The 15,610-nt window shown below is 31.3% G+C and overlaps 1 protein-coding gene across 1 annotated transcript in view; it reads right to left on the reverse strand.

Annotated features, from left to right (window-relative positions):
* Positions 1-15,498, reverse strand: part of LOC110027090 (RNA polymerase II transcription factor B subunit 2-like) — a 29,956-nt gene extending 14,458 nt beyond the window's left edge. The window contains 10 exon segments of the mRNA XM_020728369.1: positions 1,001-1,048; positions 1,051-1,083; positions 2,025-2,084; positions 2,376-2,421; positions 2,545-2,645; positions 2,727-2,820; positions 9,971-10,039; positions 10,300-10,467; positions 10,920-11,058; positions 15,260-15,498. Coding sequence (XP_020584028.1) covers positions 1,001-1,048; positions 1,051-1,083; positions 2,025-2,084; positions 2,376-2,421; positions 2,545-2,645; positions 2,727-2,820; positions 9,971-10,039; positions 10,300-10,467; positions 10,920-11,032 — 732 coding nt within the window. The 5' untranslated portion in view covers positions 11,033-11,058; positions 15,260-15,498.
* Between the last annotated feature and the right edge of the window lie 112 nt (positions 15,499-15,610).

Genomic DNA, 15,610 nt, shown 5'->3' on the forward strand with positions numbered 1-15,610 from the left:
TCATTTAAACTATGAAAAATATGGGGTCAGTTTGATTTTCATATTTGATTTTAAACTTAAATCTATATGTAAATTAAAGCGTACTTCCGAAGCGGGCGACGAGATTTCGATTCCGGTGACCGACAGCTTCTTACGGGCAACTCCACCACCCCTCCCAACTTTTTATCGCCGACACATACCAAATATATTCTATTTGAAATAAAAACTTAAAAAAAAAACAAAATAAAAAAATAAAAAGTGATCCCAAACGGCCTCTAAACTACCCATAATAGTTGGGCCAAAGTTTGGATCGATAATAGAGGATTTTTTCAAGTACGGGTCATGCTTATTTAAAAGTCAAAACATTAACTAACACCTAGAATAGAAGCAGGTTATCTAGGTGGAAAAACCTTCTTAACTGCTGCTTGACCTGAATTTTTCAACAACAAAGAGAAAAAGAGAGGAATAGATCTATGAATCTACCCCGCCTATGGTTCTTGAAACATGGGAAACTTACATACATATCACACAATTCTTATATATTTACATATCTAACACCTAAAGTTTGATATCTACACTTGGGACACCTTGGTGTCATAAACCTATGCATGAAAGGTGTATCACACATTTCTAGGGTATTTACATATCTAACACCTAAATTTTAATATTTACACTTATGACACCTCATTTTATAAACCTATGGATGAAAAGGTGTATTCCATTTTTAAAGAGATAGCGATAGTGGTAATTTTGATTTGATGTTAAAGATTTGAGTGGTATGCGTGTAAATATGGACGTTTAGGTGTTAGGTATGTAAATACATAAAAATTGTGTGATATGTATGTAAATGCCCCTTGAAACAATCAAAGCTCACATGACTAGAAGAACAATGGCATTCTGAGCAAGCTCAAGAATTTACGTGATATCAGAAAATTTGGGTGAAATGTTCACTGGTTACAGGAAAATGAGTAAATTCACGCAGCAAATGCGTAAATCTTTTTTAGCCAACAAAGTTAAATACCTCTCCCAATGAATGAAAACTTAGCTCAAGAAGAAAAGAAATTAGATCAAAGAAATCAGATCAGTGGGATCTACTCCACGTTCCTGCGCCATATTAAAAAAGACAAAACGTTAGAAAAGTCCTATAGCATAGCATAAAAGTAAATAAAGATGACCAGAGAAGCTTTATCAACACCAGATAGCAGAATGTGTAACTGATAGGGCTATAAATGAACCAATGCACTCGATGAACAACTCAAACTTGAAAAAATTAAGGCTCGAATCTTAAATGAACTAAACACGAACATGATTAAACTTGTTCATTTATATGTTCATGAACAAAATCGTTTGTGGTTCACAAATAACTTATTAAATACTCAATATTAAGCTCGAATATAACTCATATTATATATCATATATTATTTAAATAAAATTTGATTAGCTAAAATTTATTTAATTATAGATTTAATAGTAATATATTATTATATCAATAATATTTTTAAATTAATTATTAATTATATATTTAGTTTATTATCAAATATTAACTATTTACAAATTAACATGATGAAATTCTAAAAGTGACCATCATTTTTTGTTCAGTCTCTTTTATTATACTTGATCCAATTGCCTTTAATTTTTTTCACTTATTTCTACGATTGATGAATGATTTTACATTATGAGTTGCTTTGTAATACCACTTTATTTAGATTTTTTTTCCCTTGTTTAAATATCTTTTTCTCGATTTTAGAATTCAATATTGTGGGAATATATCAATTATAGACACTAGATGACAACATGTGTTTTAGTTCATTTACTTATATGATTTATTCAATTGATTATTTATTCAGATTTGTAAAATTATTTATTATATTTTTATATAAAAAACTAGATACTTGTTCGAATAACGATATGTGAAAGGTCTTCAAAAGCTCAAGCCGAACATAAACAATTTATAATTGTACGAAGCCAAGTTTAAACTAAGGTATACTCGGCTTGGCCCTAGTGATTGATGAAAAATACCAAAAGTTGCAGCATTTTGCTCTTACCTCAGAAGTTGTAATGTATTCTCTTATTATATACCAAAGTTGAGCATTTGTATCCATCAGCTGCACATTAGAAAAAGAGGCATTTACATACATACATATCTAACACCTAAAGTTTACTTTTTACATTTCTACCACCCAAAAACTTCAGATCACATAAAAAACACCACCATTTTAAATTTAAGAAAGTGAACTTCATGCATAGATAATGCAGCATTATGTAAAAATTAAAATTTAGGTGTTACATAGGAATTGAGTGGTATATATATAAAATTCCAGAAGAAGAAAAGATGAGAATGATGAACTTTTACAGAACTCCAATTAATACACAATAACAACTCAAAAAACACGCACCAGGAATTGGAAACCATGCTCCGTTAACCTTGAAGCATCATTTTCTCTGCAGAAAAAAATGCGCAATCAACCAACATGAGCAAACCTATAAATTATACATATTTTAAGAATTAATCCATGACATTTTAATAATCATCTGAGCAAAGAAGACGTATTAGAAACTGATAACCTGGAACTCAAGAGGCCACGCTGAAAGGCTCTGATCATAGATGAACTGAAACTCGTCAACCTTTCTGCTTGAGCTGAATTTATGAGTTGTAACAAGAAACACTGGTTTTACCATGTAATGGTAGATGTCAAGAAATATAAATAGCATGTAAAACTAAGGAATTGTAAGTATGAAGAGTTTACCTCCCATTGCTTGTTTGCGTAGGATTCCAATTCCTCCAAAGTTGGCAATCTCACTGCTACGCCCAAGGACATTGGCTCCCTAGACAAAGTACCGCTGTGGAACAATTTTAAAGATATAAAAGCTGATTACTAATGCAGTTGAATGATTATATAAAAAGACAATGGAAAAAAGTTCTTGGAAATTTACATACTTAGCACAAAATTCTTATGTATTTATATATCTCACACGAAAACATTCATATTTACAAACATAACACTCAAATCTTTAATATCACATAAAAATACCACAATTACTAACTTCTTAAAAGTGAAATGCACATTTGTCAGGACCGACCTGATGCTTGGAATTAATCAAGGTGGGAACATACAATCGAACAGTGGGAACTAAATTTTCTATTTTACCATTTATCAAATGAAAGAATCACTAATTAATTTAAATTAAAGCAATACAATTAAATTTACCCCACTATTGGTTGTCCGTGTCTTCAATAAATATTATCTCTTCAATCGCTCATCTTTTAATCAATTAATTAACCTAGTAATTTAGTTTAAAATAACAATGAATTAACAAGTCAGTAAATGTTAATACTCCTAAACTACTATAATACAAGGAAGAATAAATTAAAATGCATGCCAGTTATATTTTTAATAAATCAATATTAACATTTAAGATTATATTCAATAAATCTTACAATATTAATAGCATATCATTTTATATCTGTATAACCATCACAGGAGCTCCTCTTTTGCTTGTCTTCCTTCTGGATCGCATGATAGCTTCTCTTCCACACGATCCTGTCTACGCGCGGGAGCTATTTTGGATTGCACGAGAGCTCCTCAACAGAGTTGTTGCAATGTCTTCCTCTTTGACTCCCTTGCTCGCGGCTCGACGCCTCCACCTCCTCTGTTACGCTCCCTTCTCTTTGCCCTAGCCCCACTCACCGCAACTGCATAATCCTGAGAGTCCTCTGCTTCCCTCGTCACTGTCATTCGACTCTCAAGTTAGTCATTCTCACCTTTGCCTCTCTCAAGCGCGTACCTTTATAGGGAGAAAGTAACCTTTGGTTTCCTGACACCTCGCCTCATCTTCCCCCCAATTTTGACTCTTCATTTCCTCTTCCAGCTCTTCATTTCATTTTCCCCGAGTAACAGAACTGGACTCTACAATCTTCCTCACAATACTTTCATCCTCGAAATTTATAAATATACATTAAGTCATTTCTCCTGACGTAGATCGACATGATTTATCCATAAATTTTCTATCGAACTTCTTCCTATAAATTTAATTGTATTGCTATGTCTGAATGAAAGAATTTATTGATTTAACTTAAATTTTTTATTTTTTTTATTATTGAAGCTTTCTTATAACTCTTTCACCAATATTTCATTAATTAATCATAAATATGGTTCTGATATCATTTTTTCATGAACTGGCCCAAGGCTTGAAATTAACTAAGGCGGGAACAAACGGTCGAATAGTGAGAATTACATTTTTGTAATATATTTGTTTACCATTTATCAAATGAAAGAGTCACTAATTAATTTAAATTAAAATAATATAATTTAATTTACTTCTTTATTGATTGTTCGCATCTTCTGTAAACATTACTCTTTTATCGCTCATCATTTAGTCACTTAATTAACCTAAAAAAATAGTTTATAATAACAAAGAACTAAACAAATCATTGAATACTCATGCTCCTAAACTACATTAATATAAGAAAAAATATCAAAATGCATGTTGATTAAACTTTTTATAAATCAATATTAAGATATTATTTAATGAATATTACTATATCAATAGCATATCATTCTATATTTGTACAACTGTTACAAGAATATCGTCAAAAAATTATGCCACTTAAGGTACTTTAATATCAATATCCTTTTTCATATACATGCACAAATACGTTAACGTTTTCCCTCTAGTACCATAAAGGGATAACTTCATCATAGTCAATTATGCAAATATAAGCAATCAACAAAAGCATATCATTCATATGTTTGTTGATTTCAATTCAACATATTATATATAAAATATACCAGTGCATGATATTAAGTATTAACAAGCATTTCTAACAATATAACCAATAAAAGAAAACATATAAATCAAAATAAAGCTTATATAAGTATCTACTAAAGCAAAACACTGGAGAAGAACTTAAATATTATCATAGATTAAGAGTATGAGTATTCACCTTGGTGATAGATGATTTGTTTGCTCTTAATTTGTATTACTTCTATCAAAGTATCATCTATAAAATATAAATATTCAATTATCGTTTTACTTAATTGTGTTTTAATTTAATTATGAATTATTGTTGTATTGCATTTTATTTAGAATTTGAATACTTCAAACTTTAAGTTTAATCAAAATAAATATTAAATATTATTAATTTATACAAAAAATACTTTTAGAATTAAGACCCTGACATTTCTTTAGTGTTAAAATCAAATGCACTCAAGTTTAATGATTAAATAATAACTTAATTATACAAACAAACCCTTGCCTCTTATGTCGAAAAAAAAATCGCATGAGTTATGAAGTTGTCGTTCTACTTTTTCTCCTTCGAGCACAACAAGTCTTCCTCTGACTATGTATCAGCTTGATCGCATGCTAGAGAGCTCATCTTCTTCTCAGCGTGCAATAAACGACTTATCTTCCTTCTAGATTGCATGATAGCTTCTCTTCCACACGATCATGTCTATGCGTGAGAGCTGTTCTGGATCGCACGAGAGCTCCTCAACAGAGTTGTTGCAATGTCTTCCTCTTCAACTCCCTTGCTTGTGGCTTGACACCAACGCCAACACCTCCTCTGTTACGCTCCCTTCTCTTTGCCTTAGCCCCACTCACCATAACCACACAATCCCGAGAGTCATCTGCTTCCCTCATAATTGTCGTTCGACTCTCAGATAAATCATTCTCACCTCTGCCTCTCTCAAGCGCGTCCCTTTTTAGGGCGAAAGTAACCTTTGATTTCCCAACACCTCTTCGCATCTTCCCCCTAGTTTGACTCTTCATTTCGTCTTTTGGCTCTTCGTTTCTTTTTTGTAGAGTAACTGAAACGAGACTTTACAATCTTCATCACAAAACTTTCGTCCTCAAAATTTATAAATAAACTGAGACATTCTACTTAAGCAGGTCGACATGATTTATCCATAAATTTTCTATCGAATTCCCTTCTATAATTTTTGGTGTATCACTATGCCAAAATAAATATAATTATTAATTTGAGTTAACCTAAAATTTTAATTTTTATTACTATTAAAATGTTCTTATAATTATCCCCATGGGCTCTTTCATCAATATTTCCTTAACTAATCCTAAACATAACTCTGATACCACTTTTGTCATGACCCGGCCAGGGGCTTGAAATTAAGTAATGTGAGAACAAACGATCGGATAGTAGAAACTAAGTTTTCTATATTCATTTACCATTTAACAAATGAAAGAGTCGCTAATTAATTTAATATAAATTAATCTAATTAAATTTAACTCTATATTAGTTATCCATATCTCTTCCATCACTATTTTTTTAATCACTTAATTAATCTGAAAAATTAATTTATAATAGCAATGATTTAAACAAGTCAGTAACTACTAATACTTCTAAACTATAATAATATAAGAAAAAAAAGTCAAAATGCATGTTAGTTAAACTTTTAATAAATTAATATTAACATTTAAATAACTTAATTATACAAACATATTCTTACCTCTTATGTTGGAAAAAAAATTCAAATGAGGGGTTCTGAAGTCGATGCTCTTCTTCTTTTTTCTCCTTCGAGCATGACAAGTCTTCCTTTGCCTATGTATCGGCTCGATCACACGCTGGAGAGCTCCTCTTCTTCTCGGTATGGGACAAACGGCTTGTCTTCCATCTGAATCGCATGATAGCTTCTCTTTCACACAATCCTGTCCGCGCGCGAAAATTGTTTTGTATCGCAGTCTGTATCGCACAAGAGCTCCTCAATAAAGTTGTTGCAATGTTTTCCTCTTTGACTCACTTGCTCGGGCTCGACACCAACGCTGAAACCTCCTCTGCTGCGCTCCCTTCTCTTTGCCCTAGCCTTACTCACCGCAACAACGCAATCTTGAGAGTCATTCGCTTCCCTCGTCGCTGACGTTTGACTCTCAAGTAAGTCGTTCTCACCTCTGCCTCCCTGCATCCCTTTATAGGGCGAAAACAACATCTGGTTTCACGACTCAACGCCTCATCTTTCCCCCTAGTTCGACTCTTCATTTCCTCTTTTGGCTTTTTGTTTCTTGTTCCCAAGTAACCGAAATGGGACTTTACAAACATTTTCATGCGAAGTTGTGACATCAAAGTGGTATAAATGTAAATAACAAACACTAGGTGATAGATATGTAAATATATAAGAATTGTGTGTTATGTATGTAAAATTCCCAAAAATGTTTTCTAAGGGGGAGCATATAGTTCCCTTGTGGTCAATCCGTTGGCATAAAAACATAATCTGCAACATATGCCAAAAACATGAATTGCGAACTCTTTTAATTTTTGTGAAATTTACATATGTGCCAAAGAGTTCACATGAATTTACACATCTCACCTAAAGGTCCATATTTACATTTATGATACAGCGGTGTCATATTGCCATGTACCTATGCCAAAAAAAGGTGCATTTGACTTTTAAAAATTTAGTAAAGTGATAATTTTGATGTGATGTTAAAGACGTGAGCATTATGAATGTAAATATTAAAGTTTAGGCGTTAGATATGTAAATACATAAGAATTATGACGTATGTATGTAAATTCCAATTAATTTTTACAACTCATTGTTCTTCTCATGTTTTTCCTTTTTAGATATTTATGATGTTATCAATGTACTGGAGAAATGACAGATGATGAAGATCAAGCTTATAAGTTCATTTCATTTGATCACTTTTACCACCTAGAATGTATCCAAAGAACCAAAATTTACCTTAAATTCCTCCATTTGATTTCTTTGGTCATTTTTTTAGGAACTAAATGCATCCTTCTTACTTTCATCATGCTCGAATGACGCTAATCTAAATTGACACATCACTCTTAATAATACCTCACAAGTTCTTCAATATGTAAATATTTTAGCTTTCTAAGTTAGAATATCATTTCAAAAATAAAATTATGTCATTTCAAATACCTAAAAGATTAGTTTTTAATATGGATCTTTAAACATATTAAAATTGCTTGATATAATAAATCAAATTAGATAGTTCAATGTCAAAGTTGAAATTATTTTATGTAAGTAAGGTGCCAAAGTAGTCGTCGACTATTTATATAGGGTCGTTTTAGGCCCAAAGTTCATATAAGCGCTGAAATAGCCCTCGACTTTAAAATTGAGCTCTATTGGTCCTCCAATAGGGATTATTTTAACCCTAATTTAAGGATTATGTGACTAATTTGAGACTTTTAGAAATGGTAGGATTAAAGTGACCTCATACAAATGATCGAAAACTATTTTGGCACTTTACTCTTATTTATGCCGAGTAGGAACTTGTACTGTTGTACACTCTCATTTACTATTTATTTCACGAACATTGTTTATTTTTATTTATGGGAGTAAGAGTTTTTACACTCAGTCTTCTTTTGTTATCTTCTTATATTGCTATCTTCAAGGAATCTCAATTACAATTTATCTAATATGCCAAGTTATTGCCAATTACAAGTTGAAGTGTTGCAGTATACAGTGACTAAGTTGTTATTTTGTTCTACGTCAAGAAAAATGCTCTTGATCATAAATAGGGTTGAGTTATTATCAACATTGCAACAAGCCACTTTGTCGCGTCTCAAATTTCTCTGATAGTTTTTTCCTACATAAAATGTTCTCCAATCTTATGCATGGAATTAATTAAACACTACCATATTATTTTTCTCATTCTATGTTAAAAATTAGGATCCTTTTCATTTGGTACAAGAGCGGCATCTATAAGAATATTCATGTCATTCCCTTAGACAAACATCATCACTAAATGAAATCATCGGATGAAGTTCCGTTGCGAGTGGTGAGAGAAAAAGTTATGGGGATAGCCCAACATCATCACTAAATGAAATCATTGGATGAAGTTCCGTTGGGAGCGGTGAGAGAAAAATTATGAGGAAGAGCTATGCTGAGTTACTCTAATATTATATAGAAACATGTTAGAAAACTTTATTGATAGAAGAACCGTCTAAATAAAGGAGATGATTGATAATTTGCCCATTAATAACAAAAATACTTTCCAAAACAAAAGAGTTTCAGAGGCTATCTAAATGTAACTTCTAAACTGCAATTATGACTATGAGAAGAATAACAAAATGAGCACCAAGAATGTGAACCATTATATGATAACATTTATTATAATGAAATGTTAGTTTTATCCATTCATCAATCCAAGTTGTAATTCTTGATAAATCAACAACAAGCCTTTATCCCACTAAGTGGGGTCCGACATGTGAATCCTTTTTCTCCATTGTGTCCTGCTGAGTGTCATATTTTCATTCAATTCTACATGAATCCTACTTCTGGATAAAAGATTCTGACAAAATTATTCATAGCAGTTGATAGCAAGTGAGACCATAAAATTGAAAGTGACTAAACGAATACGTACCATGCAGAATATAGTGATTAGTAGTTGAAATGAGTGCAAATATTTATATATTGTCTAACCAAAGAGACATAAAAATGCCTATATAAATAAAACAATGAATCCATGTTGATCAATTTCTAGTATTTAATATTTAATAAAAGTTCAACGACACTAGCAGGATGTTGCAACTAACGTCTGTCTAGCCATTATTCATAATTCTAATCAGCATTTCCCTCAAGTATGTGTGAAATTATGCTCCTTATAGAAAAATAGTAAGCAGCACAATAGGAGCCTAAATAATCGTTAGGCATGGATATCTTCCGACCTTCTTAATGAAGCCACCTTCTAAAATTATATTGTCTTACAACTTGGGCCTACAAAAATGAATTGTAACCTTCAAAATTTAAATTGTAGTCAATAAGAGAAGAAAAATAAAGTGAGACGAAAGTGGTTCCTATTGAATACAAAATAGGAGAAAATAGACTTAGAAGATTTAAAAATGCATAACAGAAGAAATATTTTCTAGTAAAGCGCATAAATAGAATGACACGAGATGAGCTAAGAACTTGCTTATTACTCAATGGAATTAATGGAGAAAGAAGATTTACAAAGCATAACCAAAATAATTCAAAAAAATTTTATGCTGATTACAGAGAAAAGAAAATTAACTTACCCTTGTACCAAGTACTTTTTCAAGCTGCTCTGAAAAATAGGATTCATTCTGTAACTAGTGTCCTTCTTCCTGCTGGAGATTAAAAAGAAGATTAGTAGCATGCAAGCTCTTTGATAGCGCACTTCCGCTAAAACTTCTAATAGCATGTTTCAAGATTCATAACTTCTATTAGACACCTAAAGGAGTATACAACAATTATATGATCAGTATTCATAAAAAGATAACAAAGTAACTTCGAAGATGGCGTGTTTATTCTAGCAGATAGATTAATGAGCCTATTTAAAAAAAAAACAGCAAAAAAGTCTTGAGAAAAGTTCAACCAATCAAACCTGTCATTAATTTCAAGAAAAACTCTCAGCTGCAATAACCGCTCGATTGCAACTCTATGCTTAGAGAATCCATCTGGCAGAACCCACTCTTCAAATGACTTAGCTGTTACTGGGGATTCAATAAATAGCATTTGCAAAGCATACTTCTTAGCCAACGGTGGCAAAGATCTATTCAAAAGAGAGAAATTAGAGCAGATTTCAAGTTCAAAATTTACATTTTCACCAGCCCAAGAATGCCACATTGCTCATAAAGAGACGGTTCAGAACATAACATAAACTTTTCAGTACCCTTAACACTAAAAACAAATAGGTGTAAATGTAAATTAATTTCCTAAGTAGAACTTTGATTGAAACAATAGTTGAAGAAGTGAGAAAGTACAGTAAACTAAACAGAAAACCAAGTTTGCAGAGAAATATATAAAAAGGAGTTAACAATATGATACAAACAAGTAGACCAAAGAAAAGGTAAAATTATATATGCTTGCACAATTTATTTAAGGCAGATGTGAAGATTCCAAAAATTTCTAGTCAACATTGCATGTGATAGAAAGAGAAGTAAGATTTAAAACAAACACTAAACTTCTAGTAGAGATGTAAAGCTACAAATATGGCACATATACCTGAGCACAGCCTCACAAATAAAGGTGCTCTCGTAGAGCTTGTCGAGCTTCATGGCAGGAAGCCCTGCCACCATGTCCATGAAGTTCTTCGGGACAATCCTCACTTGTGGCATCCTTGCTCTCCCTCTTGTTCAAACCACTGATGCGAATATGAAACATTTTGTTAGGGGCCATTTGGTTGAATTTTATTTAGATAGTAAAGATATTTATGTAGCAATGTCATTTAGATAGCCAAGTTAAATCTAGAATGCAATGTATTTGATTCAAGTTGTCAACTTTATGGAAAGCATTACATTCTAAAATAAAAGCCGTTTGGCTTGATGCTATTTATAGTGTGCATTGCACCAATCGGTAAGATGATCATCTTTCGGAAAATAAAGCTAATTCTAACCTATATTAATAGTGGTGTCCAAAATCCTATTTATGAAGGTCAAACCTTTCAACAATCACATTTAGAGTCAACATCTTTTAACTGAAAAAAAGAATGTCAAGGACAATTTCCAATGAATGAAATAATTACAAGAGAATTTGGCTATAGAATTTAATATTAGAAGTTCAAACTTTCACACAAAAATAAAAACTAAATATCATGCACAAAACAAAAGATATGAGAGAACAAAGAAAGAATATCAAGTAAACTATGAAATTGTGACTAATAAACTTGGATGCATGTTAAAATCAAATAGGACCTATTACATGGATTGCTTATGCTTCCATAGATTAGGTGGGGTTTGATGTATTTTAAGAGGCGCTTTAAAATGTAATGTATTTTATTAAATTAAAGTTGTTTGGTTTCATGTAAAATAAATTTAGGCAACGTTTTATATTTTTTAGTTGGATATAAAATTTGAAGGTCCATAATGCATTACAATAATGTTACCACCCCACCACCTTTTTTTGGTGAGCTCTATGATAGGACAATGCTAGTCTCATTTATTAAATATTATACCATAACATTAGAGGCATATTCCATATGCTCCATAATAATCATTTTGTTTTTCTAATCATATAAAATCTATGACGTCTTTTTTAACTATTGGATATGACTCCATTGTAAATATGCTTCTCCGATTGTATAATTAGCCCTTACATTATTTTATAGATATTTTAATATCAAACCTCTCATTCACTTTTTTAGTTGCACAATAGCATCAAAATTTTATCATCCTTAAAATTACATAAGCTCTTTCAGACTACCATAACAAATTATAAAATGACATTATTTATTGCTTAATTGTATATTGCATGGAGTCTTCAAACTAGGAAGCCTAATGAAACTATTTTATATTTCCTCAATAGCCTACCATAATATTTTAAAATATAAACTAATATATTCTCTTGAACACTGAAAATTAAAGTGGATAACACAATTATAAATACAATGTTTAAGGGTATGAAGGAACACAGTGACTTACTCAACAAAAAAGTAAATAGTGTCCACAAGAAAACCTTAGAATGAAAAAAAAAAAAATACAAAAGAAAGCAAAACTTAAAATCCTCATGCTACATACCTACATACAAGCTATGAAAATAAGTATCAAGCTTTGTCAAGCCAAATTTATAACATTCAATTAATTAAAATTCAAATGATTTGTTTTCCAAATTTTAGATCATTCAATTCATCGGTCATGCATATGTAACACCAACATTTTACAGTGTGATTGCTCAAATGACACGATTCAACATTTCTAAATATAATTCCATGTATCATGTTATTCTATAAGCAACTAAACATCACAAACTTCAATATATAATTTATGATGTATCCCTCACATTGCTTGATGTATTCTTTGAGTTTTTAAATTTTTCATTGACCCGTATTTCATGAACCTTCCCAGCATTACCATACTTTCTGGATTATTGAATTTCACGCTATCATCTCCAAACTCATGGAAGGGTAATATAAATTCATGCTTTATCCTATATTCCCAAGCCTATCAAGCCCAATTCCATCATCTTTGTGGTCATGTTTCACTAAGTTGTTCTCTAGCATAATTAACTCTTTGTGTTAGCTATTTTACTAAGGATTTGAAGAAGAATGTAAACTATGATAATATTTGAAATGATTCATATTATTTGTATTTTTACTTGAAACCATTAAAACTTTCTAATAAATACATCCATGTCCAAATCCTCTGCATGGTTTCTTCAATCTTCTTCTCTTATATTTTTGTTGAAATTATGCTTAATGATTAGATTGTTGCATAACCAAAGAGGTTTCATTTTTATTTATTGATTTATTTTTACTTCCATTCTTTTGTCAAATATAACATGTCTTTTGCTAATGAAATATGAAAGTTATGTTTATTTAAATTTAGAAATTATCTTATAGTAAATTAGGCTCCATCCCCCACCACCATCCTTGTTTTTGCATTTGAACAATACAAGTCTACATTCATTACTTCATCAATTACATATAATTTCAATTCTAAAAGTAACTTAAAACTTCACTACAATAATCAAGCTTTAAAAATAAAATTTAAGTTCTTAGATGGAGATTTGCAAGGAAATAAAAAAAGAGTTAATTAGACATTTTCTAATGAGACAACTTTGTATGAAATTTATCATTGAAGCCATGGTTCAAATTGAATCATTTTTAATAAGCAACTTACAATACTATATGATACGTTCTACTTTTGAAAGCTATACAAGAACCCATTGGAATTATTCTACATATACACCTTGATATCATGTGTAAGAAGCTAAAAAATAAATCGGGGAATTTCCTGTAGTAGTCCGAACTTTCACCGATCAAGTTGTCCACTTTGACCTAATGACCATGATATTGTCCAATTGTTGTAACTTCCTAGAAAGTCGCACATCACAAAAGTGCTCCCATACAAGCACACTTAATTTTGAAGTTTCTATTGAAATTCCAACTGTTGTACCTAAAAGTGTCTCAATGTTTAAGAGTTATGCTTTATTTTACTTGAGGGATTTCACAATCTCCCCCACTTAAGTAATCGACGTTCTCTTTAGTATTCTTAACTCAAAATCATCAAAATAGTATAATGCTTTGATAACATTTGTAATAACCCAAACTCTCACCCATTGAGATATTGACTTCTTTGCCCTCATGATTTTGTCCAATTTGTGTAACTTACAAAGAGGTCACCCATTTCATGAGTGCTCTCATAGCATGCTTAACTTTGGAGTTTTTGTTGAAATTCTAACCGTCACACCAAAAGGTAACTAAATATTTAAGAGTCTACTTCATTTTATTAAAGGAGTTTCACATTTTTTAATGTAGTTTTCAAATAAGTCAACAAGAATCTTATACGAGTAAATCAATAAGAATGTGTTTTTCAAAAAGCAACAGCTTCATACTAAATCACAACACGTTAGTATGCAAGACTTATGAGTCTCAAGATAACAAACGATTTTTCTAGCTACTCATAAGCATAAAAATAAGCTTAATTTCCATGTTCGTGTCTCTAAAAAGAGCATGTGATATAAATGAAATACGTATTAATGAAAACATGTGAAAGGTAAGTTCACATTTTTTGCACATCTATTTTTTGTTTCTTCTAATATTTTAATGACAGGCTTTCAATAAATTATTTTTTTATTAATGGCACATAATAGTTGTGAATCAAAGAGAATACTATGACAGATGAATGTGAATATTAGTGATGAGATCATTAAGATTTAGGGATGGTTGATTAACTATGTTTTGTATACCATATTATTTCCATGTTTATTATAGTTGAAGGAAATATACCCGTGTTCTTACAAGAAGCTCCTATATGATCAAGAAGTTAATAGAATTTATATCTTTGGAAAAAGAATATCTCAAAAGAATATTAAGTGTTATTTTATATCTCTGAAACATATAAAATAAATGAAAGCTATTGGTAAGTGTGCCTAAGTTATACATTCAAACAAAATATAATTATAAAATAGGAAAATCAATCAAGCATATATTAACATTTTTTTACTGAAATGAATCAAACACCTAATACATTACAACCATGCATCTAACTCAAACACAAAAGATTATATAAGCAACATTAAAACATGAGATGTTCCCTTTTCCAATAGATTCATTAACAAACATAGAAATATTTCCCTTGAAAATGTACAAATAAAAAACCAAATAAATAGATTTTAGAGAGATTTGATAAAAGATACTCAAAGCACACCAATTCGAAGCCCTCCATAACCCTTCTTCTCCTGGTCTTCCATTTGCCGCTTTTAATTATACAAAACTTTTGTAATTCAATTTAAAAAAGCATTTAGACTTCACCAAAGAACAGTGGGTTTCAATTCCACCTTTTCTTCACTGGGTATAGAATAAGAGCGGCCTGTGTGGGAGTATTATTCCTTCAGAAAAAAATTACCTCCTCAGCGGACTAATCCTAGAGTTTCTCAGAAGTTCTTCTTCTCCGTCGTTTGGGGCTTCTCCGGCGAAGACGACCGGCCGGCAAAGAGGAGTAGCCTTCTTCTCCGTCCTTGGTGATTTCTCAGACAGCCTTCTTGTTCGGTTCCGGGTAAGATGGTTCCTCCGGCAGCTTCAGGCTTCTGAAACGGGAGATCGGCGGCTCCTCTCGCGAAGCAGAGCTTAAATAACATTTTTTAGAAGGAGAGTCGGAATTTACTTCAGACAAAGTTATTGAGTTGTTTAATTGTTCTAAAAATGAAATAATAAAATTTTACATTTTTACTTACTTTTTTATCAGCAAGTATGCTGT

The sequence above is a fragment of the Phalaenopsis equestris genome, unplaced genomic scaffold (assembly GCF_001263595.1).
Source record: "Phalaenopsis equestris unplaced genomic scaffold, ASM126359v1 Scaffold000413, whole genome shotgun sequence".
Taxonomy (NCBI): Eukaryota; Viridiplantae; Streptophyta; class Magnoliopsida; order Asparagales; family Orchidaceae; genus Phalaenopsis; species Phalaenopsis equestris.